This window comes from Sceloporus occidentalis, unplaced genomic scaffold (genome assembly GCF_023333645.1).
Source record: "Sceloporus occidentalis isolate IW3139 unplaced genomic scaffold, rSceOcc1.0.p SCAF_61, whole genome shotgun sequence".
NCBI classification, from domain to species: Eukaryota; Metazoa; Chordata; class Lepidosauria; order Squamata; family Phrynosomatidae; genus Sceloporus; species Sceloporus occidentalis.
The window spans coordinates 2,474,258-2,500,055 of record NW_028317041.1 but is presented as its reverse complement, the minus strand read 5'-3'; the positions used below and the strand labels follow the sequence as shown (position 1 = coordinate 2,500,055).

The window sequence follows — 25,798 nt, the reverse complement described above, 5'->3', positions numbered from 1 at the left end:
CGCTTACACAAATCCATCCAGCCTATGGCTTAATTAAAAGTACAGCACAAACCCAACTAGAAAATGATGATGATTATGTCAATGAATCAAAGATAGTACATTCAACGATATTTCATATCTTTTTTCCATACAAAACATTTCACTTGCTGCCTAAATATGAATATTGCAATAAGCGTGGAAGCCAAGATAAAAATATACTTGAGCGGAATAGCATTTCATTTAGCAAAGCTACTTATTTTCTTTTCCAGGATTTTATTTTATTATCTGTGCACATTTTACATCGGAGGTGCACGGTGGAGCTCCAATATTGCTTAATACAGCAGTGTTGCTAGTACAAAAAAAATGACACTGCCTCAATGCTATGCATACATAAGCTTCCCAGAAGATCTCTCGCCTGCATATAAAACAAAAATATTCTCTAGGGGGTTGTTCAAATATACGCACCCCTTACTTGCCTTGATTCTTGTGTTAAAGGATTAGGAAGTGCGCAGTTTGATTCCAGACTCTCCTTTTTAACCGTGGTTTATGATCTACCGCTCTTCTTGCTATACAGCTGATAAGAGTAGAGCTGATACGTGCTAAATTGTAGTAATGTTTCAAACTCAAAAGATGAAACAATTTCGAATCCTCGCCTGAGGCTCTCAGTGCTTCGGCTGCTGCTGCTTGATACCCAGAATTCCCTGTGTTACCTGCTCGTTGGGCTGCCTCAGCCCTGGTCAGGAAGTGTTGAAGTTGATCCAGTTTATCGGGCTGCTCCTCCAAGGGTTTCTGCTGCCATATGGCTGACCCAGGCCCTCCGGCCTCCCTCAAGGCATTCCACTTCTGGATCAGAGTAAAGAGCTCTGTGAACGACTTGTGATAGCCTCTCCGTAGTATTTCTGTGCAGATGCTTTGCTTAAGTGGATCCTTAAAACTGGAAAATCAAAAAGAAACGGCAACATTTAGCATATTGCATTGTTATAATATCGGTAGAAATACATACATTTTCATACATAATGTTTTTTGGTTTTTTTAAATGTCAATATTAAGTTAGCAAATCACATGACGGAACTGAGCTAAGTGATGCTTATTGCATTATTGCTTACTGTATGTTAAGATATAAGGTTTTAACCCTATACATAGGTTTTAACCCACAGCAAGCCATGGTAGCCAGATCTGGCATTCACCGGTGACGCCTCCAGGCCACTGTATGATGAAAAAGGCATTATGTCTGTAACACATTTTATTATATTTGCACGACATAGGCATTTTTAGTAAATGTTTTTTTATTTACACATGAGGAAGTGATTAAAGGAACAGTAACCCCAATGTTTTTAATAGTGAGATTTTAGTGAGTTATTTAAAAGAAAAAAAAAAGAGGGAGGGAAAAATGTATAAACACAACCATGAATCCATTACTATTTATTGATCTATAAAGCGCCATCATATTCTGTAGCGCTGTACAACAAGTAGACAAGACATAACAAATAAGCCCAACAGAAGGAGGGCCCTGCTCAAAAAGCTTTAGTTATTACTTATGGTTTTATGTAGTGCCATCATATTCCGCAGCGCTGTACAATGGAAACAAACTCAAATTGTATCAAGGACAAGAGCGGTTGAGAATGACCATGGGAATATTATAGTTCCAACATAAACACAGTACGACATATTAGGAAGACACAATAACACAAAAAGAAAACAGAATAATGGCGGTAATATGACCAGCCAGTAGACTGTACACTGTTTAGACTATGCCCCTCCAGTGATGGGTTAAATGAGGTTTTCCAGTATTAAGGACCAGAATACAGCAGAATGAGAAGCTTGACACGCCACGCGATCGTATGCAAACCCAAAAAGCATGCAATGTTTTCCAGGAGCAGGTACAAGAGACAAGGTGATGCCACTGCTCGCATTTTCAATCCTATATTTTACAGTACTATACGCTAAAAAAACCTACATTATTGTGTCTACAGATTAAAATAAGAAAACCCTCCTAATGTTTACATCATGAGCCAGTCATCCTAAAGGGACACTCCAGCCACCATATATATATGATAGTTGAGTAGTGCTGCACCCTTGCTAATGCGTGGAGGATGCTCTTGCATATGTATTTATTATCCCTTCCCCTACCTCCTAGTGAATGTCGGAGTGGGGGGTGGTCTATTGAGACCTCCCATGTGCATGTGCAAAAAAACAGACCTGCAACCTAGAATAAGAATAAAACAGGCCATGATAACGGGAACAGTAACCATGGGAGTTTTACTTGCTCATAGAATGTTTTAATTAAACTCGAACAGAAACCGAATGAAGCTGGATACTAGGGTCTCATGCTATAACTACACCAAGTCAATAAATGAACTGACTTTTATATTTCAGCCATATTATTGTATTATACTAAAGCAATCTGTACATTCAAGACAGTTAAGATTGCTGATATACCTAATACATGGATGGTGCTGACTTCCCTAGTACCAGTTTCTCTGTTATTAAACACAAAGGGTACTTGTTAGCCACCTTTACCAGGCCAGTTCCTGGCCAAGAGATGCTGGGAAAAGAGCGAGAGGAAGGGCAGAGAGAAAAAAAAAAAATTAGATACAATAGAGAAATGAATGCAGGGCAAAAGTAAAGGAGATATGGGCAAAACAGGGTAGAAAAAAGAGCCAAGATATTGATGACAGTCCCCCCCAGCAGCTGCATCAAGGAAATAGAAAATATACAGTACATATTACATCTTAAAAAGAAGCCAAACTTGTTTACAGTTCTAATGCTCCACAGAATCCGCATTGACAGGACAGTGGGTCATCTCCCTAGTCTATAAAGCTCCAGGACATGCACACATTAATACTGCTGGTCAACTTTTAACCCGGCCCAATCATGGAACATCAGCTCTGTCACCCTTTTTTTCTGTTTTTCCCTCTTTATCTTTTTCCAAGGCTCCGCTAAGCCGCCTTTACTTGTCCAAGGGCTGTCCTGTCAACCCCCAGTCCAGCAGAATACAAACCACTGGCTCAGCATTTTCCAGGACATAAAGTGGTAAATCTGGAAGCCCAAGACTTCTTTCTTCCACTGCTATCCAAGTGAAACCAGGACAGATGGCAGCTCTAACGCTAATGACCGATAGTAGTATAACTAAAGCTGGGCAAACTTCACTCACCTCTGAAAACTGGCAGAAAGTAGCACTTTCTGCCAAAGGGAAACTTTCACGGGAAGAACTTTGTCCCCTAACGTATTTATCCCATTGCATACGCCATTAAGTCAGTAGGACCCTTGTTAATACTTTGGGGGTGGGATGCTTTTCTCAGTTACTCCTCTGAATGCTTTTTTTAAAGATTCCGCCAGGTTCTAATTATGGCATCTAATACATAATCCTTAGATAATTACACACAATTAGCTATACTACACATCTTAAAATGATCTTAAAAAATATTTGGAATTATGTATAATGAGCTATCCTTGTGCAAAGTGATAAAACCAGTAGTGTCAGCGGAAACACGCTGTCAGTTACTAAAGTGATGGCACCGCTTCTACCACTTTTCTTCTGTACCACTGCATGTAAGCCTCTTACTATATATCTGTAGAAATCTCGTGTATGTATTTTCTAACATACGCCATTACGACCCCTTTCTTCTCTTTTCTTCAGGCTATAAAAGTTGAGGACCGTTCTAGCTAATCTCTAAATCTAATAGGATGATATAACATTATAGGATAACTTAAATATAATATTTTTTTATTACTATTTTAAATCGTAAGTAAATATAGATGACATTTGTAAAAAAACAAGGTATGACAAGGTATTTGCAATAGTTGTGCAAAAAATACATTTTAAGCAAAAAGACAAAAAAAAACAACTCACAACTGCATGAGCATGTCACCTGCAATTGCATTTATAATTGGAGATATAAAAAAGTTATATCCGCCTGTATTTTATTGTTTCTTAATCGTTTTATAAAGCTCTCTACTACTGTTACAAGGCAGTCGCTTATAAAAGCAAGCAAATTATTTTATATATGACAGATTCACCCGAACAGTTCCTTTCTCTATTGGCCCAGGGAAGTCGTTTGTTTCTTCTTAATAAACTGACATATATACTATTGAAAGTGACACAATAAAAGGTAGTACTCTGGCATTTGACACTTTGTGGATTTTGATGAATGATCCATGGGGGTTAGGAACCCTTATTAAATATAAACATAATAAAGCTGAACTCACGCACGCAAACGTATTAGGGGCCGTGTAATTAGATATCCTCGGGATAAAATAATTTCCCGGTACAAAATCTTCACGGCTATAGCATAAATAACTCTGCATTCATACAAACATTGACGAGATAAAAGTATATTATTAAGCAACGCAGTCTTGATTCACACTTACTTAAAACTATTTATTATTAATAATGATTACTTTCAATTTATTTTGGCAATCATGGCGGTTCTTATTCAATTGTAGAACTCCAAATGTGTTTTTGTCTTTCAACACTCTACTGTTTAAAAAGAAGAGATGGGGTGCATGAAACGGTGATGTTCTTCATCCGCATAGCACTAAATTCCCGGGATTGTGTATTACACGCTGAAATTATTATTCGTAATAACACTGGTAAAGATATTTTTTCTGATAATGCTCCTCCTTGCACTCACAATAATAGAGAAAATTGAAGCAGTAGCCAATATCCTGTCGCTGTAAGACCATTTCACAAAAGAACGACAAAAAACAGTGTTCAATTCTCATTCTACGTGTTGCTAAAACATGGGCGCTATGGCGGTGTCCACTTGGGGCCAGTCAGAGTTCATAATCTTGAAGTATTTCCTTGATGATGCTGAAGGTAACGGAGATCAACAGTGTATGTGATTTTATAAAGTAGTAGTAGTGGTTCTGGAATAAACTATTGTTTACAGATACATTTGAATAAGCAAGTTTTTTAGTATGGGTATGTGTACTATAAGACAAATTGTGTTCTACCATTCAATGGAAAGGGGTTTTAACCCCTCAACTTGGTTTAATAACTCACATTTTTAACCCCTGCATTACCATGAGTTTTTGTGTTTTGTGTAAGCTGCCACCAACCAAACGCTTCTAGCAGTCTGCCATCGTACTTACAATATTTTATCCCCATGTAGAAAATATCGATAAGTACAGACACATTTTTCCCCATGAAGAGAATTACGAGACACAAGGGCATTCGCTACTTTTTAGCTGGTCTGGCGCCAGTTTCCAAAGGTTGAGTGGTCTCTGGGGGCACCTACTGGAAGCTGAGCAGAACTGCAACTACTCAGAAGAAAAAGGACAAAACTCTCAGTGCACAACACACTTTCTACTTTCTAAAAGCAGGGATAAGAGGTAAGGAAACACAAACAGTAAGTGCTACGGTGAGTATAAGTTTATCATTTTCCTTATTCTGAAATCTGATTTCTGTACACGGCGACATAGTTCTGAACATTCCCCGATTATCAGACTTTGGATACATAGCCTCAGATGACATAACTGCTTTCACGTTACTGCATCAAAAAGGTGCAAATATATATATATATATATATATATATATATATATATATATATATATATAGAGTTATTTACTATAAAATCTGTTGTACAGTGCTATGGCATATGATGGCGCTAAATATATCAACAACAAATATTAATCATGATAAAAAATAAATGACCACAAAGATGCCATGTAAAGGACTCCTTAAAATGCAACACATTTCCAGGCATTTATAAAAACTGTGATTTAGCAAAGGGGGATTACGTAATGTTAAAAAAATCATTTCACTAGCTGTAATTACCTAAATTGTGTATCATGAGAATGCATTTACATTGGTTAGTAAAGGTTTTGCATGTTTTGTAAGGTGAAGCAACAGTGAAATTCCTGGTTTAAGAATAAGACCAAACCTTAGTAAATCAGTGCATTTTGGCCAACCATTCTTAAGCAATCCCAGCAGTTTCCGAGCTAGTGTGTTACGATGATAGATAAACTCTCTCTAGCTATAAAAGCCTGTCACAGTAGTAGTAGGTCGCGCTGGGTGGGGCTGCTGTATAGTGTTGTGGGTCGATGTGACAGAGTAAGAACAAAAAAGGAGCGTCAGTGTTAAACATAATTATTTTAGAGATACACATATATACAGACATGCGTTACAGACGGTGTAAATACATATACATAATAACCTCAGGTTACGATAATTTAAAACAAAAATCACATATATATACGATTTTTTCAAAATCATATAAACCGTTTAAAAAATGTAGAATAATGTAAAATGTTATGACTTGGGTCGGATCACTTTCTTAATATCTAAAGCTTCTGACTATGTACACTACCGTTGAAAACAGACTTTTGAACAGTAGGGTATTTACAAAGAGAACAGCAGTCAGGAATTAACACAAAGTAAACGATGCCCATAAAACTCAAATTTACAAAATGGTAATTCAGGTGTTTATTAAAGAATAACATATGCTGATGGAACATGGGCCTGGATCCTTCTAGGGATCCGAGTAAAGCAAAGAAAAAATAAATAAAAAGGCCCAAGTGAGGAGAAGATCCCAACAACACTGGTGTATCGATGAAACCAGTTGGCAGGAGAGTAGCGGTCTCAACTCTCTCTTCACTATGCATTATAAAGACATGTTTTCAAGCAATTTAACTATGCATTATACAGGCGCTATCCAGAAGCTTATTGGGGACTTTCATAATAAATAATTAAGTCAATGAGTAAAACCACAATTCTCCTTGGAGGAGGAAAGGGGCGGTTTCGGCTGTTTAAAATGGTGTAACCGCTATGACTCGGAATAGGAAAGCTTTTCGAACATTTATTTCATATTTCCAGCTGAGTTTGGTGAACATGATGCAACACTACAGTTTAACAAGATGTTAAGAAGGCAAGAAGTCAGAATAAGAAGTCAATGTTTACCATTGTTAAAATCACATACACGTATCTCAATATGGGTACGTCTAAAAACAATTCTTCTCTGAATTCAAAGACGTACAATGTTTTCATTCCTAGGCAGAGATATTAGCTCAAGAGAAAAGTGAGTCTTTAGTTGAAGTTGATTTATTATTTGGCCAACCTAGAAAAATAGTTAATGTTCAAGCTTTTGGGGCCTCAGATGGAATGGTATACTAAGGAGTGGGGTCTAAGACTTTTGTATCTATCTATCTATCTATCTATCTATCTATCTATGTATCCATCCGTTTTCTAAGATACACTAGCTATAAACAGAACATCTGCCATCAGAACATGTCTAAAGATTGAGCTTACCTGGTTTTGCAGGGATCCTAAATAATTAACAAATGCTATAATAATCAAGCAAGTGAAATAACTGCATACTTTGTCAATATAATGTCTTAAGGAGGTTAACAGGCATCCTCGTCATTACACACAAAATGTAATTCAATCTTTCGCAAAGAATTCACTTACAGCTGGTCAAATCTTACACTGAACAAAATCCAAACTTTTAAACTTGACTAAATGAATAAAAACAACTTGCACAAAAACTTTTCTTTCTTCTGTATTTTATTACAGAAGTATGTCATGTAATTTAAGGTTTGATGAGGTTTTGCAAGTAAAATTCTGTTTCCTCTGCACTTGCTAATAGTCATGAGAATCTGTAGTTTGCACCTTCGCATTAAAAATGCATTTCATTTTTTTTCTAAATTATTCACCCCGCCTTTTATCCAGATCATGTCTTTGAAAGGAGGGTGAGTATAATAAATGGAATAATTCATGATTTCCCATTAAATATGAAACTTTCTTTTACAGAGTTTAGAAAGTGAAGTTGTACATAATGTGCAGGACTTCATTAGAACTTTTTTATTAGGAAATATTAATTCTCTGCCTGCTGCACACATACAATTATGTGCCGATTCTTTTGTTTTTGTACAGCGAGCACATGTACTGTTATATTCTTAAATGGTAAACAGCATTATTTTCAAGTGGCCACGAACAGGTCCTCCAGTTTGAATGAAAAGAAATATGTGATGACCCAGTGCAGCTTCTAGAACGGGGTTTCTCTTACTTTTTCTGCACACGTTTTATGCTGAGCACCAAGATGTGATGTCATATCCAAGTCACCCGCATCAGAAGGTCATTCAGTGCAGACAAAACTATGGACGTGCATGTCATCATGTAAATGCAATGGTTACAAGAGAGATCAGATGATCTCCCCAACTGGCCCATTGAGCTGTGGATAATCCAGGAGGTTAAAATTTGGAAAATATTCTTTACATGTAAGGAAAACCATATCTTACAAATCAGATTTTAATGGTGTTTGTTGTGTCCACTAGCTAATTAAATGAGTTGGATATACTTCTTCCCCCCAAAACATAAGCAATGTTAATAAGATTGTAAGCTTGTGAGCAGGGCTCTCTCCACCGAATGTTTCGGTTTGTCTTACCCTTTGAATATATGTATCGTATTAAGCACTGCGTAAATTGTGGGTGCTATATAAATAAAAGAGAATGATGATAATAATAATAATAATAATAATATGTGTACAAAAATAAATGTTTTCCTTTGCAGAACTTACTGAGCAGTTTCCTCTTTTGACAGTTCTTTGATATTCTTTTTCGGTTGATGATCATCTAAGACTTTATCCCTGAAATCAAATTAAAAATAAGGAGAAAATAATTGAAAACATATAAAATAATGCTAAAATCCAGTACACATAAAGTTACAATATATATATATATATATATATATATATATATAATACAGTAATTTGCATCGATAAACAACAGCTGTATTGTTTAACCCCTTTGATTGTGACAACATTTCATGCCTTTAAGTCTTGTACCTCAGTGTGCACCGCTACTGTCTGATCCTTGATGCTGTTCTATGATTACATGGTTGCTGTAATTAGCAAAACAGAACAATCGTAGTGTTTACCGATATATCACTGCATTAATAGGTAGACATTTATACATTATATATACAGTATTAGTTATAGATTAACTGGGGAGAAGTAACACTTCCCAATAAATACTTAGCCCACCCTATATGTTAAATGTTATTCTTTATGTTAATAGAACCACAGTATATTATTGTGGTCTGTGCAGTTATCCCTTGGATTTCTTAGTTTGTTTCTTTGTTTTTTTATGCTTTAGATTAGGAATAATTAGTATGCACACTTTTCTGCAGCTACACATATGGTTCATGAAGAAGCTGTTTTTTCTCTTAAAAAAGTATAACATTTATATGTGTACATTAAATAATAAAGAGGTTTTCAAGACAGAGCAAACACAAAGGAAACATTTTTTTTGCAAGAAATGTAACCATAACCCTTTGATATTAAGGGATTCATATATAACACGGCAAGGGTGGAAAAGCCAGGAGAAGAAATTTTCATTACAGAATCTCCTTGGATAGAAAACGCAGGCTTTTTCTCTGGAACGTCGAGTGGGACCAATTTGTTGCCGGTTAAGACTGTAACATATGCTTAAAACTGGGTGTTTACGCATATATACTAAAGTATACTAAAGTAAGCAAGAAAATGTATTTAGATAAAATGGTACTTTATTACTGCAAAAAATCTGGCAGCACATAACACAATGTCACAAAGCAAGTAAGAATATCAGACAGTGAAGGAAATATCTATATATTGATTAATATGTATATATAAATTTATATATATATTAATTAATATAAAAATATTATAATATAGTAATATAATATTATATTATCTATCTATATATATAAATAAATATAATATATATGTCATATGTACCTGGTTATAATAGATAGATAGATAGATAGATAGATAGATAGATAGATAGATAGATAGATGCACACAGAAAGCTATTTCAGTTGGTGTTAGTGTGTTTTTTTCTTTGTCATGTAGGTAAACTGATGTACAGTTACTTTTACCTGTTTGCTGCTTCTTCTATTGTACACACATAGCAAACAAGGCTAATCACCAGTACTGGAAGAGTTAAGTGTGCCGTGGCTTTCAGTTCAGCTTGGGTGAATAGTTTTGTGATTTTATCTGGATTTATATTAATTAAAATGGGTGAACATGATTAAATAAGGTGCTCCTGCCTGCGAGCCACTTTTTTTTTTTTTAACACATAACTATTGAGATGGTTACAAAGGGTGAAAAGATGTGGATTTTCAGTTCCCCAGAATCTTTGCTAGTACCGCGAGTGTATAAATGGGTTGCAATTCTTAAGAGTTTGATAGTTTTGTGCCAGGAATAAAAATTCTATCCTGGAGAAGGTAAACTATCAAATTAATAAAACAACATGTAAATCCTATATGCACAACCTTATCAGGGTATGAGGGAACAGCTGTCAAATGTAATGAGATACTCCTTATGCCACAACACACTATAAACGGGAATAACTTTAGTTACGTCAGTATTTGACATCTTTATCCTGAATCATTTATTTGTTAATATGGCTCTTGGGATCATTATTTACTTAAATTATTTATTTTATAATCCAACAAACATTTCAACGTTTGGCATATCCTTCTGCATCAAAAAAAGTGATCATTTTGAGTGACAGATTATAAAATATCTCAATAAGTACTATAACTATATTTATCATTATTATTATTATTTTGCTCAAACTTCACTAGAGTCATTCTGTGATTGATTTATATTTACCGTTAGGCAATGTAGTAACAGATTATAAAATATTCTGCTAGTTTGGATGTATTATTGTAAAATGCAGTCTACTTACTTGTAGGGTGAAGGTTTCTGCTGTACGAGGTTGGGAAACCCCAGGCCTTGTCGTGGCACAGTTGGTAAAGAGGTCATATTTGTCTAAAAAAAAACAACAGAAAGAAGGAAAAGTTTTATTTCAGCTGTTTTAGCCAAATAATCATTACACATTATAATATACCTAATAATAATAGAGATGGAGCAAATCCTACTCATGAATATTTTTTCCCTATTCAGAAAGAAACATCAATTATTTACGACAATGGATTACTTTTTTATACAGATTTACTGTAAATAATGCTTAGGTAACCAAACAACCCAACGCTATACATAAAAATTGATTTCTGGAGCTTAATAAATAAAAATCAGATTGTCGTGCAAAATTACTATGTTTGGAATATCATTTTGTGCTCTGTGAAGTATTGCATTTAAATAAATAGTTTTTCGTTTAAATCAGGGGAAGGGCAATAAAAATAGGTTCTGACGACGTGCTACAAAAGTAATCTGATTTAAAGATATTAAAAGTTATGACAATGTAGGTGGATATTATCGTATAGCAAGAAAAAGCCATGTAAGTAAGGTTAAAATGAACTTCTCGGCTGCCAGGGGACTTAGTACTTCTTCGCATCGGAATAGAGCATAGACTTTCTGAAAGTAAAGTATATAATAGTTTGCAGATTAATAATGTTTCTATAAAAAAATGTTAAGCTCAATTCAGGTTACATTTAACAATACAACGTGCACTAAGATATGCTCGGCAAAAATACAAAAACAATATTTAACATAAATGACTATATCTCTGCAAATATTATTTAGTATGGACACATAAAGATGCTCTTATTACAAGGGTTTTTTGTTTGATTCATTAATTTCATACTAAGAAAATTAAATCTGAGCAACCTGTTATAAGAAGAAATAGTACTTGAGGCTTAATCCATCTAAGTACATTGAAATCTTGTATGGAGGATAGCATTGTGTAAAAAATGTGTGTCGTTTTTTCACTTAATTTAGTGAAAAGGTTTTTCTGTGTAAAAGACATAAAATAAATGTCAAAATATTAGGATATATTTTTAGAAAGGCATGACATACAGGGATATAAATAGAATTAAGAATTTAGAGCTTCTTGATCCAAGGAGAAATCCGATTGCCTTTTGGAGTCAAGAAGTAATTTTTCCTCCGGATGGCAGAATTCTTTTTTTTGCCTTCTTTTGGATCAAGAGTAGGAAGGTTAGGTAGAAGGGTTGAACTTGATGGCCTTGGGTCAGTGGCGGAACTACCGGGGTCGCAGGGGTCGCGACTGCGACCGGGCCCCGGCGGCAGGGGGGCCCAAGCCAAGGGGCCGCCCGAAATCTTTTTTCCGTTTTTTTTTTTTAAATAAGGCAGGGGCGTCCAACATGAGACCTCGAGGTGCGGCCCGCGTAAGATCGGCAGCCAGGGCAACCGATCTTACGCGAGCCGCACCTCAAGCCCTGCTACTTACTTGTGGGAGGGTCTTCTGGACTGCACAGAGGAAGCGGAGTTCACGTGACATCCTACTTCCTCTGTGCTTTAGCAGAGAAGGCAGAGGGAGGCCGCGCCCCCTGCTGAAGCCTGTGAGCGGCATCGAGGAGCTGCAGTGCAGGTAAGGGGGTGGGGAGGGTGTTTGAATGAGTGTGTGTGATTGAGGGAATGAATCTGTGAATGAATGATTATATGAATAAATGAGTGTGTGTGTGTGATAGCATGGATGTGTAAGTGCTGGAACCTAGGAATGATGGGACTGTGATTGCTGTTAGCAATCACACTCCTATCATGCCAAGTCAGCCAGTACATGCTGAAACCTGGCCAGCTGCCCCCCTTGTGTAGTGATGCTGCCAGCAGTATGGGGTCTGCACTTACAGACACCCTGTACCAGAGTGTATTGGCTGACTTGGCATGATAGGAGTGTGATTGCTAACAGCAATCACAGTCCCATCATGCCTAGGTTCCAGCATTTACTGGATGGATGTGTAAGTGCTGGAACCTAGGCATGATGGGACTGTGACTACTGTTAGCAATCACACTACTATCATGCCAAGTCAGCCAGTACATGCTGAAACCTAGCTAGCTGCCCCCCTTGTGTAGTGATGCTGCCAGCAGTATGGGGTCTGCACATCACTTACAGCCACCCTGTACCAGCATGTACTGGCTGACTTGGCATGATAGGAGTGTGATTGCTAACAGCAATCACAGCGAGCACAGTCCCACCATGCCTAGGTACCAGCATTTACTGGTTGCCTGGGTATGATAGGAGTGTGATTGCTAACAGCAATCACACTCCTATCATGCCAAGTCATATTGCTAATTTTGTCCAATTGTGTGTTACCTACTTTTATTAAACGTGAGTTTTTATTATTATTTTTAAAGGTGGGGGTCATTTTCGGTTTTGGCTAAGTGAACCCTGAATGTTTTGGTCCAGAATTTTCATTTTAGTTCATCCCTAGAATAAATCTAGGGAATCCTGAATTTGTAGTCGCAAAACTTTCAAGGCCCAGAAATCAGTGAGAGGAAGAGTAAAGGTTTTGTGTCATTTTACTTTATTTTAATCTGCATATTTTATTAAAGGCCATATTTTTTGTCACAGTGAAAAATGAGTGCGGCCCGCGCAGGTATACAATTCTGATGAAGTGGCCCACTGCAGAAAAGACTTGGACACCCCTGGATTATGCCCTTTGTACATGCGCCCCTTTTTCTTTGATTTTTTACAGATATGATTCAATATGTAAATTGAATTTGTTGAAAAAAAATTGTTGGGTAAAAATCATGGTTTTTTTGGGGGGGTGAGGGGGTGGGGGGGCATTAACAGATTCTCGCACCCGGGCCCTGAGGCGTCTAGTTACGCCCCTGCCTTGGGTACTTTTCAACCTTATGTACTATGTAACTACGTAACTATGATTATCAGCCTTTACATATGTTCTGTTCTGTGGTCGTAAGACAGACGCCTGAGATGTAGCAGGTTTCTGTTGGATCTTTCTTTGGTGAAAAAAAATGTTATGATGTAAGATCGAGCACATTTACGAATATATAGTTTTTGGCATAAGTATGGCAGTTACAAAAAAAAAATCCGCAAATCTGTTTACACATTGGTACAATTGCAATTTTGAACAATTTTTCCCCATTAAAAACTTGAAACAGTTTGGCTCTTAACACCATCCTTAACATCTGTGGGCCTACTTATCATGAACACAATTTAGTTGATTATTCTACTACCATCTCAAATTATACACTTGATTTTTATTTCACATTTTATTTACTTATTTTTATTTTTTTTTAAATCTTGATTGCGTCTATAGAAATAGATTTTATTTTTATCGTAAACAAGAATAAAACGTTAAAGTATAATATGATAAAATAATATTACCAGGGAAGCAGTCATTTTAATTTATTTTGTGTGATGAGGCAGTTGTATACCACATATGCTGAGCAAAAAAAAAAGATTCTCACAAAGCACAATAGTCTAACATTATGTTGGATGGAAATAAATCACTGCGGTGTCTGCTGGTAAGATAAAACTATACATCTTACATCTTACACATGAGTTACATGTTTTTGGGCAATATCACGTCTATCATATAAAAATGTATTAAAGTTCTCAAACCGCAACACCATGCAAACCAAATTAAATCAACTTTGTTGTCGTTCTACCTGGCGAAAGAGTTACATCAGTGGGGTACAACTAGTACCTGTGAATGGGGAACCAGTAAGCAGGGGGTGCTCAGCATCCCTGATCTGTTATGGTCCCCCTCATTGGCCCGGCCCCCGGGACAGGGCATTGGTCCCTTGGAGGCTTTGGTGGCCCCTTTATGGAGTTTAGAGATTTAGGTCATGTTGCAAGCATGGAGTAGGAGAAGCATGACGTGGGATGACGCAGAGGGACCCTGACTTTAGGTTTGATGGCAGCCATGTACTGATGTCAAAGATGGAAACGTCAGTTGACTGATAGGGGGACCACATCGGCCATGTTTTCCGACACATATAAATTTTACGTATTGATGACCAGCCCAGGTGCCCTGCAGTATGGGGGATGTATAGACTCATGGAAGGGAACCTATTATATATCCCCTATACTGCAGGCATCACTTTATCTGGGCTGGTCAGCAATATGTAAAAATTATATCTGTCCTGGAGAACATGGCCGATGTGGTCACCCTATTGACTGATATTACACATCATAAACAAACATGCATTGGATTTTTTCTAAATCAACTCATCTAAGGAAAACTTATTTGAAATAACCATTAAGTAACCATTTAAAATAATTTGTCCAAAACAACGTGCGTTACATTATTGTTTTTAAACATATATATATGCATATAAACACACATCATAAACTTCATAAGCCACAATGTAAAAAATAGTTAATATTACTATTGCTGTATTAATATTACTGGGAAAGTTATTGTCTATTTAAAACTAATTGGTGACATTGTATGGAGATGGTTCTCTATAAAATAAATGTAATGTTGGTCATCACACTCATAGACATAGAAAGGCACCTATTTAGTAATAAACAAGTTCATGCACATGACTACATGTACTTATATTAAGACATATACAGAAATAGGTATTTGTGTCATTCCCACATACCAGCTCTCAGACACACTTACACTGCACACTGTAGGGTGACGGGTATGGCCTGTGATTTATTTCTTAGTATGTCGGTTAAGCACCATATATTGTTCGATAATAATACCAGATAATAGTACACGTCACACACCGTCAAAGGCCCAGCTCTCCCGGTCCCAATCCTGGATGAGTCCAATGTAGTGTCGGTCACACTTACAGCACTAGGACGCGGCTCGGTTGCCATGACAACATTCAACGCGCCTCTCATAACCCGCCTTAGGAATTTGGCCAATCAGAGCGCAGCGGTCGTTCCACGCTCTAGTCGTCACAGACATGGTGTTTTCCCGTCATGCACCACCACGACCACAGTGTTAGGGCTAATCTGTGAGTTCGGGAGACGCGGGAAGCGGATAGAGGAGACTGTTACTGTGTATTAATGGGAAGACACGTAATAAATTGCATAGTAATAGGCTTTCCAGCGTAATGGAGGACGGTCTCCGTCGCTCAACGTTTGCTTTATGGAGGACAGATTAACAAAGCAGTAGCGCTTAACGTCGGGATGCTGTTGGGACCGTTAGTATAAATGCAGTATGTGTGGAAGTACTGGCAAAAAAAGGTGAGGGACACCACAAAATATACCGGTTTAATGGACAGAGTTCCCAAAATATTGGTCAGGGAATGTGATTTTTTTTATTTCCATCACTTTCATCACAGAAAACCATGTTCAAATGATGGCAGCCGTAGTAAACGCCGCCCTGGCCCATTTATATTAATAAACACACTTCACATATGCAAAATTAACTTTTCATAATTAGAAACAGGGTCCAGAACACTCAATATAGCTGTTGTCAGCACTGGGAAGGTTATTTCTTTATTTAATGTGTAATTGTTTTATATAGCGCCATCATATTACATAGCGCTGCACAATGGGTAAACAGGACATCAGGTGAGGAGGGCCCTGCTCAAACGAGTTTACAATCTACAGGGAGTTAAGGTGTATTACGCAACAGGTAAAAGTGCCATTGCTGGGAATGGAGAGGCCACACTAGTATCAAAATTGCAGGAGAGGGACATGGAAAGGTGTGCTGAAGGAAGGGGTTAATGTGTAAGTTTGTAGCAGTCCTTAGTTTTCAGTGATGTTTTGAAAGACAGAAGGCAGGGGAGACAATAGGCAGACCGAGATCATTCCAGAGGTTATGAGTAGCCTTTGAAAGCAGACATGAGAGCTAGAAATCAGATCAGGCAGGCAAGAGATCATTGTATGAGCAGAGGGATCGGTTCGGAGTGTATTTAGAGGTGAGTAAGGAAATGTAAGTAGGGGAAGTGCTATGAAAGTATGAAGGGCTGTGAAAGTAAGAGTCAGGATTTTAAAATGAATCCTGAAGCGGACAGACAGCAAAGTAAAGAGACTGACAGAGGGGAGAGGTGTTTGTAAAGCGACGGGACAGGAATATAATGGCTAAGACAGGGTTACAAAAATCAACGCAGGAGAAAATTAGGGCATGGGCAAGAGTCTTGGTGGCATCATGTGTTAGGAAGGGGACAAAAGCGATGGAGGGAAGATGAGTTCTGTTTTGGGAGATTGAGTTTCAGGAAACGTGGTGACAGATGCAAGGCAGTTACACGATCTACTACAGAGGGAGAGAGATTGGAGAGGATAGGTAGATCTGGGCGTCGTCAGCATACAGGTGGTATTGAAAGCCAATTCAGCAAAATTTATGAAATATGTAAATTTTGTATTCTGTCATTTTCTCTGGTGTTAAGGTCCAGACCCCCAGCAGACATAAGAAAGATTACCTTACCCCTCACATCATAATAAATGTACAAGGAGTTGACAAGTATAGGCCACAAAAATTACAGTTCTGCGTGATCTGCTGTTCATCTTGATAGCTTGTTAATCAGACCTTCTAGCTTTGGCTTCATGGAAGGCAATGAATGACCATTTATTACTTGTTACATACCATCTCTGTGAACACATAAAATAGTAAGACTTCTTTTGTGTTACTGATAACAAACATGTATGTTTACATTGCTCACAGGTTATATGTTTACATTTGTTAAAAAATGCAACTTTTACTAATACATTTCAGCTCACTGAAAAAATAAAAAACACGGTCATCCCTTTACTTACTCGTAAATGAAGAGCATGTGCAATCAGTTCTTAGCATTAAAAAGAGCATGTGACATTTCCTAAATCTTATATATAGTGAAGAAATGCAGTACCCTGTGGTGTTAGGTACGACATTATTTATTTCTACTGATACAGCCTTCTCATGGATTATACCTTTAGTCAAATCCAGTATATTCCATTTAGTCGGTTACTGTTCCTATAACTCTATTTTATTATTTTACTTAGTTGGTGTTGGACAGATGGAATAGTCTTCCAGCAGAGGGAGGTGGCACACAATGTGCAATTATTATTATTTATTGTTTGCTACAGCGCCATCAAATTCCGTGGCGCTGTACAATGGGTGGACAGGACACAACAATTAGTATGACACATAACAATTTGATTTACAGAGACAACAGTGAGGAGGGCCCTGCTCAAACGAGTTTACAATCTAGAGGGATTTAGGGTGTATTACACAATAGGTAAAAGTGCTGTGGATAGGGATGGACCAGCCACACTAGTAAAAGTATTGCAGGAGAGGGACTAGGAAAGGTGAGCTAAAGGAATATAGGAGGGTGTTAATGTGCTATGTTGTAAGCGTCCTTAAAGAAGTGGGTCTTGAGGGATTTTTTGGAAGGAATAAGGGCACAGAGAAAGGTGGATAGGCCAGGGGGCATTCCAGAGGATAGGGGCAGCCCTTGAGAAATCTTGTAAGCGTGCATGAGAGCTAGAAATCAAAGGGGAGGATATAAGGAGATCATTGGATGAACAGAGAGAGAGTGTATGTATGAGTGAGGAGATGTAGGAAGGGGAACTGCTGTGAAGGGCTTTGAAAGTAAGAGTAAGGATTTTGAAATGAATCCTGAAGCGCACAGGCAGCCAGTGAAGAGACTGGCAGAGGTGAGAGGGGTTAGTGAAGCGATGGGAGAGGAAGATAAGTCTGGCAGCAGCATTCATGGTGGATTGCAGAGAAGTGAGACGGTTAAGAGGGAGACCAGCTAAGACAGTTACAACAATCAATGGGGGAGATAATAAGGGCATGGACGAGAGCTTTAGTGGCATCCTGTACTAGGAAGGGATGGATGTGGGCAATGTTTTTAAGATGGAGACGGCAGGTTTTAGAGACAGACTAAATGTGGGGGGTGAACGAAAGGTCGGAGTCAAGGGTGACACCAAGACAGCTGGCATGAGGGGACGGAGAGATGATAACACTATTAACTTTGAGGGAAACTGATGGGGGAATCTTAGCGGGAGGGAAGATGAGAAGTTCGGTTTTGGAGAGCTCGAGTTTAAGGAAACGTGCAGACATCCAGGTAGAGACAGAGGCGAAACTGACTGTTGACTGAGGGAGAGCGATATCAGGATAAGATAGATAGATATGGGTGTCATCAGCATACAGGTGGTATTGAAAGCCAAAGGATGTGATTAGTTTACTGTGCAAAAGTCTTTGGCAGGTGTGAAAAAATGCTGTAAAGTATGAATACTTTCAAAAGTAGAGATGTTAATAGTTTATTTTTGTTAACAAAATACAAAGTGAGCGAGTGGAAGAAAAATCTAAACCAAATGAATATTTGGCAATGGCATCTCCATCAATCTTATTTAAGTGGGGCACATAGAGGGACAGAGACAAAAGTAGGGGGCCAATTAACATACATACACACACACACACAAGTCAGAATACAGACATATAAACCCTTACAAATGCTTGTCCATAAACACACACACATACATATGCACATTCACACTTCCTCTTACATATAAACATACTGGCTTACACTTGCATACACACTTGTCCTTACACATAACACTCTGCCCCTTTCTCATACTTTCTCGCCTTTTTGCTGATCTCTCCTATTTCTTATATGCCGTCACATTCTACGTTACTCCTTTCTCTTTAGCTCTTTTTTTCTCTTTATCACTCCCATTTCTCTTTAGCTCTCCACTCTCTCTTTAACTCTTCTTTCTTTTTGATCCCCTTCTCTTATCTATCTTTTCTCTTTATCTCTCACTTTTCTCCCTACCTCTACGTTTTATCTATCCCCATTTTATCTGTTATCTCTCCCCCTTTTCTCTTTTTTCATTCTCCTTCTCTTTGGTTGCCACTTTCTCATAATTTTTTTTACCTCTCCCTTTTTTCTCTCTCATCTCTCCTCTTTCTCTTTATTTCCCCACTTCTCCCTATCCTTCCTCCTATTCATCTCTCCCCTTTCTTGTTATCTCTTCGCCTTTTTTTCCAATCGCTCATCTTTCTCATTATATCCCTAGTTCTTCTCCTCTATCTAATTCTATCTCCCCATCTCGCTACTTCTCCCCATATATGCCCATTCCTCTCAGCATTGAAGAGACCATTATGACATAATCCCCACCCCCTTTTTCAGAAATACAGCCCCAAACGTTCAAGTAACATCCACTACCCTTCATTGTTGCCCTCAAACACTCATCCTTGTACTGTTCTTCAGCTCTTCAGTGAACAGACTGCTTTTTGCTAAAGCCAAATATTTCAAATGTTGACCCATCAATCCAGAGCACCTGTCGTCATTTTCTGCACCCCGGTACCTGTGTTTTTGTGAAAAGTTTAGTCACTTGGCTTGAAGTTATGGCTTTTTGGGCAGAAGTCTTCCATGAAGAACACTTCTGAACAGACTTCTTAGGACAGTAGATGGGTGTACAAGGGTTTTCTGCCAACACGTAGCTGACGCTTGTTGATGTGCTCAGTCTAAACCGTGTATCTGACGTTCAATGTTAAACCGTTTTCAGCAACCTCACCTTTGTTCCTCACCCAGTTTTGTTCCTCCTACACAGCCAGGGCTGGACTGGGAATGAAAAGCAGCCCTGGAAACATTTGGAGACCAGCCCCATATAGTTTATCTCGTGGTCGAGCTCTTATACCGACACGCACCCCTTATACATACCCGAGTCACGCTATTTGCCATACAAATACCTAGAAAACATTATTTTTATCACATTACCGTATTTGCGCGATTATAAGACGACCCTGATTATAAGATGACCCCCCCCAAATCTGAATATTAATTTAGGGAAAAAAGAAAAAGCCTGAATATAAGATAACCCTATAGGAAAAAAGTTTTACCAGTAAATGTTAATTCATGTAAACTATTTTTTTAATAACAGCTATGATTGAGAAAAATATTTTGTTTTTATTTCCTTTTATTTGCCAACCTGCCCCCCTAGTTATGCACATCTGCCCCCAGGCTTGCCACTCTGCCCCCAGAAATGCCTTATACCCCCTTATATGCTACTCTGCCTCCCTGATATGCCTTTGAACCCCCTTTATGCCACTGCCTCCAGAAATGCCTTATACCCCTATATGCCAGAGTAAAAGGCATATCATGGGACAGAGTGGCATATAGGAGGTTAAAAGGCATTTCTGGAGGCAGAGTGGCATATAGGGGGTTAAAAGGCATTTATAGAGGCAGAGTGGCATGAAGGGGGTTAAAAGGCATATCATGGGGCACTCTGCCTCCAGAAAAACCTTAAGCCCCCATAAACCCCCCCCCCCCCCGACTTACCACTGCTTCTGGTGCCTGGTGAGCGCAGCAGGTGGAAGCCGGCATTCATGAAGTTAAAAGGGCCGGTGTTCACGCACTGCACCGCCCAATGGTCGTGCCTCAGCTCTTGGTCCCACCCCTTTTAAGACGTGGGACGAAGTGCTGAGGCATTGCCTTTGGGCTGTGTGTGCACCGCCCCCCCCCCCTGAATTTCATTAGGTGGCGGGAGGAGGTCGGCCCAGGTGCAGCTTCCAATACCGCTCGCAGCCACTCAGCGGCTGTTTTGAAGGTTGGTCTGCCGCTGACTGGCCCAGGGAACGGTATTTCCCGGTATCCCGGTGGGTCAGTCCGGCCTTGTACACAGCTGTTTCTGTTTCAGTTAATGATTGTGTTTCAACCTACATATTAGATTGATGATCCTTAGCTGTTTGGTATAACTGTTTATATACCAACCCTGATGTACATAGAAGAATTGATGCTGTTTTGAAGGGTGGTCACACAAAATATTGATTTGATTTAGATTTTTCTTCACTCAATATACCGTATTGGCTCGGATATAGGCCGCCCCTATATATAGGCCGCACCCTAAAAGTTTGGTGCTTTTTTAAAGAAAAAGTTTTTTTAATAGACATGCTGCCACTCTGCCCCCCCGAGATATGCTGCCACTCTGTCCCCTCCCGAGATATGCTGCCACTCCCCCCACCCCGAGATATGCTGCCACTGTCCTTCTCCCCCCCCGAGATATGCTGCCACTGTCCTCCTCCCCCCCGAGATATGCTGCCACTCTGCCCCCCCCCCCCGACTTACCAGAGCAGACTCCCGGGTGTCTTGCGGGGCCGGCGGCGGACATCTACGCAATACGCGTAAACAACTTCCGGTGCCGGCATTCAGCGGATGTGCTGGCACCGGAAGTTGTATACGCGTATTGCATAGATGTCTCCCGCCGGCCCCGCAAGACACCCGGGAGTCTGCTCTGGTAAGTCTTGGGGGCAGAGGTAAAACGCATCGTGCGGACTTCCCGGCAAGGGAGATTGTTAAAGCACACCGTGCAGACGTGCCGGCAGCGGAGGCTGTTTACGCGCATCGCTGCTGCCGGTGAACGTCTGCACAATGCGCTTAGACAACCTCCCGTGCCGGCACTCCCCCCCCCGTGGGAAGTGCTGGCAGGGGTGGCTGTCTGAGCGTATCGGGGAGTAGGATGCAGGTCCCCTGCACCGCTGCGGGGGATCTGTATCCTAACCCCGCTAACTGCATGTCCCGGGCGTTGGACGCTAGACCCCGAATATAAGCCTCACCCCCACTTTAAAGACTTAAAGTGGGGGGGAAAAGTGCGGCCTATATTCGGGCCAATACGGTATATATATATATCTGTGTGTGTTTTCATATTTTAGAAAGCACTCTAGCTTTGCAGCATTTTAGCTCACTTTTGCACAGCACTGTATATGGCTAAGGATGAAGAAGACGGTGAATATATTTGTACATTAACATTTAGCGATGTATGTATAGTATTACCTCTGGCGATTGATTAGCTGCTGAACTATGATAAACTCAATAAATATAGATGTATAGCTATATATAGATAGAAATATAGATAATTTACACTGTCTATTAAGTATTGTGTCTTTGGCACATATAATAAAAATAAAATAAATGTAAGTAGTTTATTTATCTCAGAATCCATCTCTATTGATCTATGCCTATCCATAACTGCGAAAGACTGGATGTGTACAGTCGGCATCTCAGGTGAGGAGTGAGGATTGTTTGTGTATGTACTGTATCTGTTGATTTTTTTCTTGGTAAGATCTAAAGGATTTCATAGTGAAGATTGGCAAGGTCAGTGTAAAATACATGAAATACTGAATGAAACTTTCCAAGCTGGGAAGGATGTGCCCTGAAGTCTGCATTTTTGTTTTCATATCTACTGCTCATCATATAATACCCTACAGCTGTAACTCCGGTGGGGAAATTTTAAACCAACATTGCACAGGTAAAATTAAAAGTCAATATGTTAGAATAATATAGGTCAACACATCGCTCTTTAAGAGATAGATGTCAATTATTTTTTAAAGTCATAAATACTGCTGTCCACAAAACAAATATTGTATTTGTCATTGAATGGAACATTAAAATATCTTGCTATAATATTTTTTTCTTGTTTATTATAATTGTATATAAATTGTTTATAGTGGTATAGGCACTTCAAAAACGCTCACTTATTTTATATTATATTTTTCTGTTCTAATTAAATGTGTAAGCAACATATTCAGTTTGATATAAGTTTAAGAGTAACAGCAAAAAAGAAATTCTGAGTAAGTAAAGAAAATGGGAGCGATAGGACAAAGCACATTAGATAGCTTATTTTAATTAAGTTATCCGTTTTTCATGAATAAAGATCGACAACGTTCTGCTGCACCGAAAAACCATCTATTTGCTTTTGAAATGCTGCCCAGAAAAGTGTATTAATAACCCCTGTGATGCTCTTATTTATTTATTATGTCAATGAAATGGTTAAATTATCAATTTTAAGTGTATTTAGACTCTTCTGTAGATGTGCTGAGTGTTTTATCTCGTAACAATCAGTTAAATGGGTTAAGAGCTGTCTACAAATTTCTACACGTGTTTCTTAATCGAAAAATGATGAAAATGAAATTTATCGTGCACTAATTTTGCACAGACCCCATTGAGTTGATGAAGCGCAAATGTTTTCGTTGGCTGTAATTGTAGCATCTGTGATCAAGAATCTGAAACCAGACAGCTCTCTAAATCACAAACCATGCATTATTAGCCTCCGATGATAAAGGCTTAGAATGAATCGTTGGATCTGGTTCATTGTTTCCTCCTAGTAGTGCTTGGATCTCTGCCATTTGGAGTTTTCAAAAGCAAGTCCAAACCAAGCTTAGATTGTTGCCTTACTTGGCAAACCAATATATTGCAGAGTTTGAAGATGGCTTTGCTACACAATTTAATCAAAAGAAATGTCACAATTACCCTATAATACTGAAAGCCAATGTACAAATATATATATGTATATTAATCAATGCTCATTATTTACGTCACTATAGGAAAGTGCTTGCTTTGTGGGTAAAACCATATTTCATACCAGGAAATGTCCCTAAAAATGTTTGTTTTAAAAGCTAATGTATCTCATCCATAATGAAGAATTAGTGATTATCAGACATTTAGTAATTTCAATCACCAATAATTAGTGTATATGTGTAGAAGAGTGCATGGTATCCTATTTATCAATTTTAGAATATAATATACCTATTATATGCCAGTAAGTATTTATTCAATATCTTATATCTAGTGCATAATCATCCATCACCCCCATACTTAAAGCATTGTAAAGCTCTGAATGCAAAATAAACCCAGGTAATAACAAGTTGTACTATGGGAGCAGGAAATACTCGCTGACATTCAGACTAGTTACTGTACGAGGTTAAGAAAGCAAACAAAAAAGCTTTTCTTTATTCAGTCAATAGACCTAACAATCGCTTTGCCTGTGTTTGTGTTATCTAGTGACTGCCTCTAGACATTAAGGATTCAGGAACTGACTTATTGTTTATTCCATTATGTATGTAAGCTGATTTTTTCCTACATGCAGAAACTTTAAAAATGTCAGAAAAATTAAACAAAAACCCATAAAGGGTAATATTCTGTAAATATCAATCTTGTTGGAGGAACAGTGCACATTGCACAATGATGCACATTGACTTTATATATTTCTGGTAGAAATGATGCTGGACAGAGAGTACATTGTCACTTTGGGGGTAAATTAATCAAATCTGAATAATTGATTGAATGCGGCATTATTTTTGTGGGGGGTTTTTTTGCATACAAAGTCTTTATACCGTCACTAAAATAAATATTGAAGAAATCCATTTGAGTGGAAAACGTTTCTAGGGTCGAACACTGCAAAGTAATCAGTGGTATCTCATTTGCACGTACGCTTAAGATTCAGTATCCTCTCATGAACTAGCTTGTGGACAAAAAGGTCTTTAAAAAAAACAGAAATTTGCCACTTAGGAACTAGAAAAAGCCACTTGCCGTGTGAGACAGAAAAGCTGCTTCATCTGATGGCACCCTCAGGCCAGTGACATGAAATTTGCCTAGAGCAACTTGGGCTACTGTAGGGAAGGAAAGTTGTAGAATAAAAGTGAGAACAAGTATGTATTCATTGGTACAAAGGATTAAAGGAAAGCAGGTGGATGATTAAAGATCCAACCAGAGTATGTTACAACAGGATATCTTTGTATCTCAAGCATGAATTCGGTAAAACATAACTGCGTGCTTATATAATGATTACATTATGGATATTTTCAGTGTATGGTATCTTTGTAAAATATCTCAGGCTTGTACTGGCCACATGCTGCAATGCTCATTAAAAAGATAACTTAGAGTAACATTTTGATCCTGAAATGTAAAAAACATTTTAAATAAAAGGGGTTGAATCCGTACTCAAATGGGTGAAGTTATTATGCAACGTTAGGCATTTCCTGCATCTCATTATTTGGTGTACAAGATTACACATCATCTGCTTTTCTAAACACAATAATTAATAAAATTACCGATCGCTTCCTAGGCTGTTTTAGCCGGTCACCTCCACGATCTTTGATGATCGGTGCGGCGGTGGCCATTTTATAGTGAGGAGGGCTTTCCTCCCGGGATCCATGGTCAGCCTCACTTGTGCTGCAAAGCCGCCGGTCGCAGCTGTTTAACAGCAGTCTGTACATGTACGGGCTTTGTCGTTAATGGGTAAAAAAATATCCACACCTAAAATGTAATACATTTTTGTTAGTTTGTCCTACCTGTAAATATACACGTGTTAAAGAATAACATGATTACCGACACTTGTATGTATTTTTAGTTTCTAACTGCAATATATAATCCGTACCTCCCCTCCTTTCATTGGCAGCGTAGTCAGGTGAGGACTCCATCAGACCCTTGCCCTCAAGGTTGATCATAT

The 25,798-nt window shown here is 38.5% G+C and overlaps 1 protein-coding gene across 1 annotated transcript in view; it reads right to left on the bottom strand.

Moving 5' to 3' along the window:
- LOC149287404 (tetratricopeptide repeat protein 29-like) overlaps positions 1–25,469 on the bottom strand; it is a 71,761-nt gene extending 46,292 nt beyond the window's left edge. Inside the window, exons 1-4 of the mRNA XM_089492903.1 lie at positions 25,401–25,469; positions 10,649–10,731; positions 8,497–8,565; positions 690–913 (exon numbers count right to left, since the gene is read on the bottom strand). Coding sequence (XP_089349029.1) covers positions 690–913; positions 8,497–8,565; positions 10,649–10,731; positions 25,401–25,469 — 445 coding nt within the window. The remainder of the gene's footprint in view (positions 1–689; positions 914–8,496; positions 8,566–10,648; positions 10,732–25,400) is intronic.
- Between the last annotated feature and the right edge of the window lie 329 nt (positions 25,470–25,798).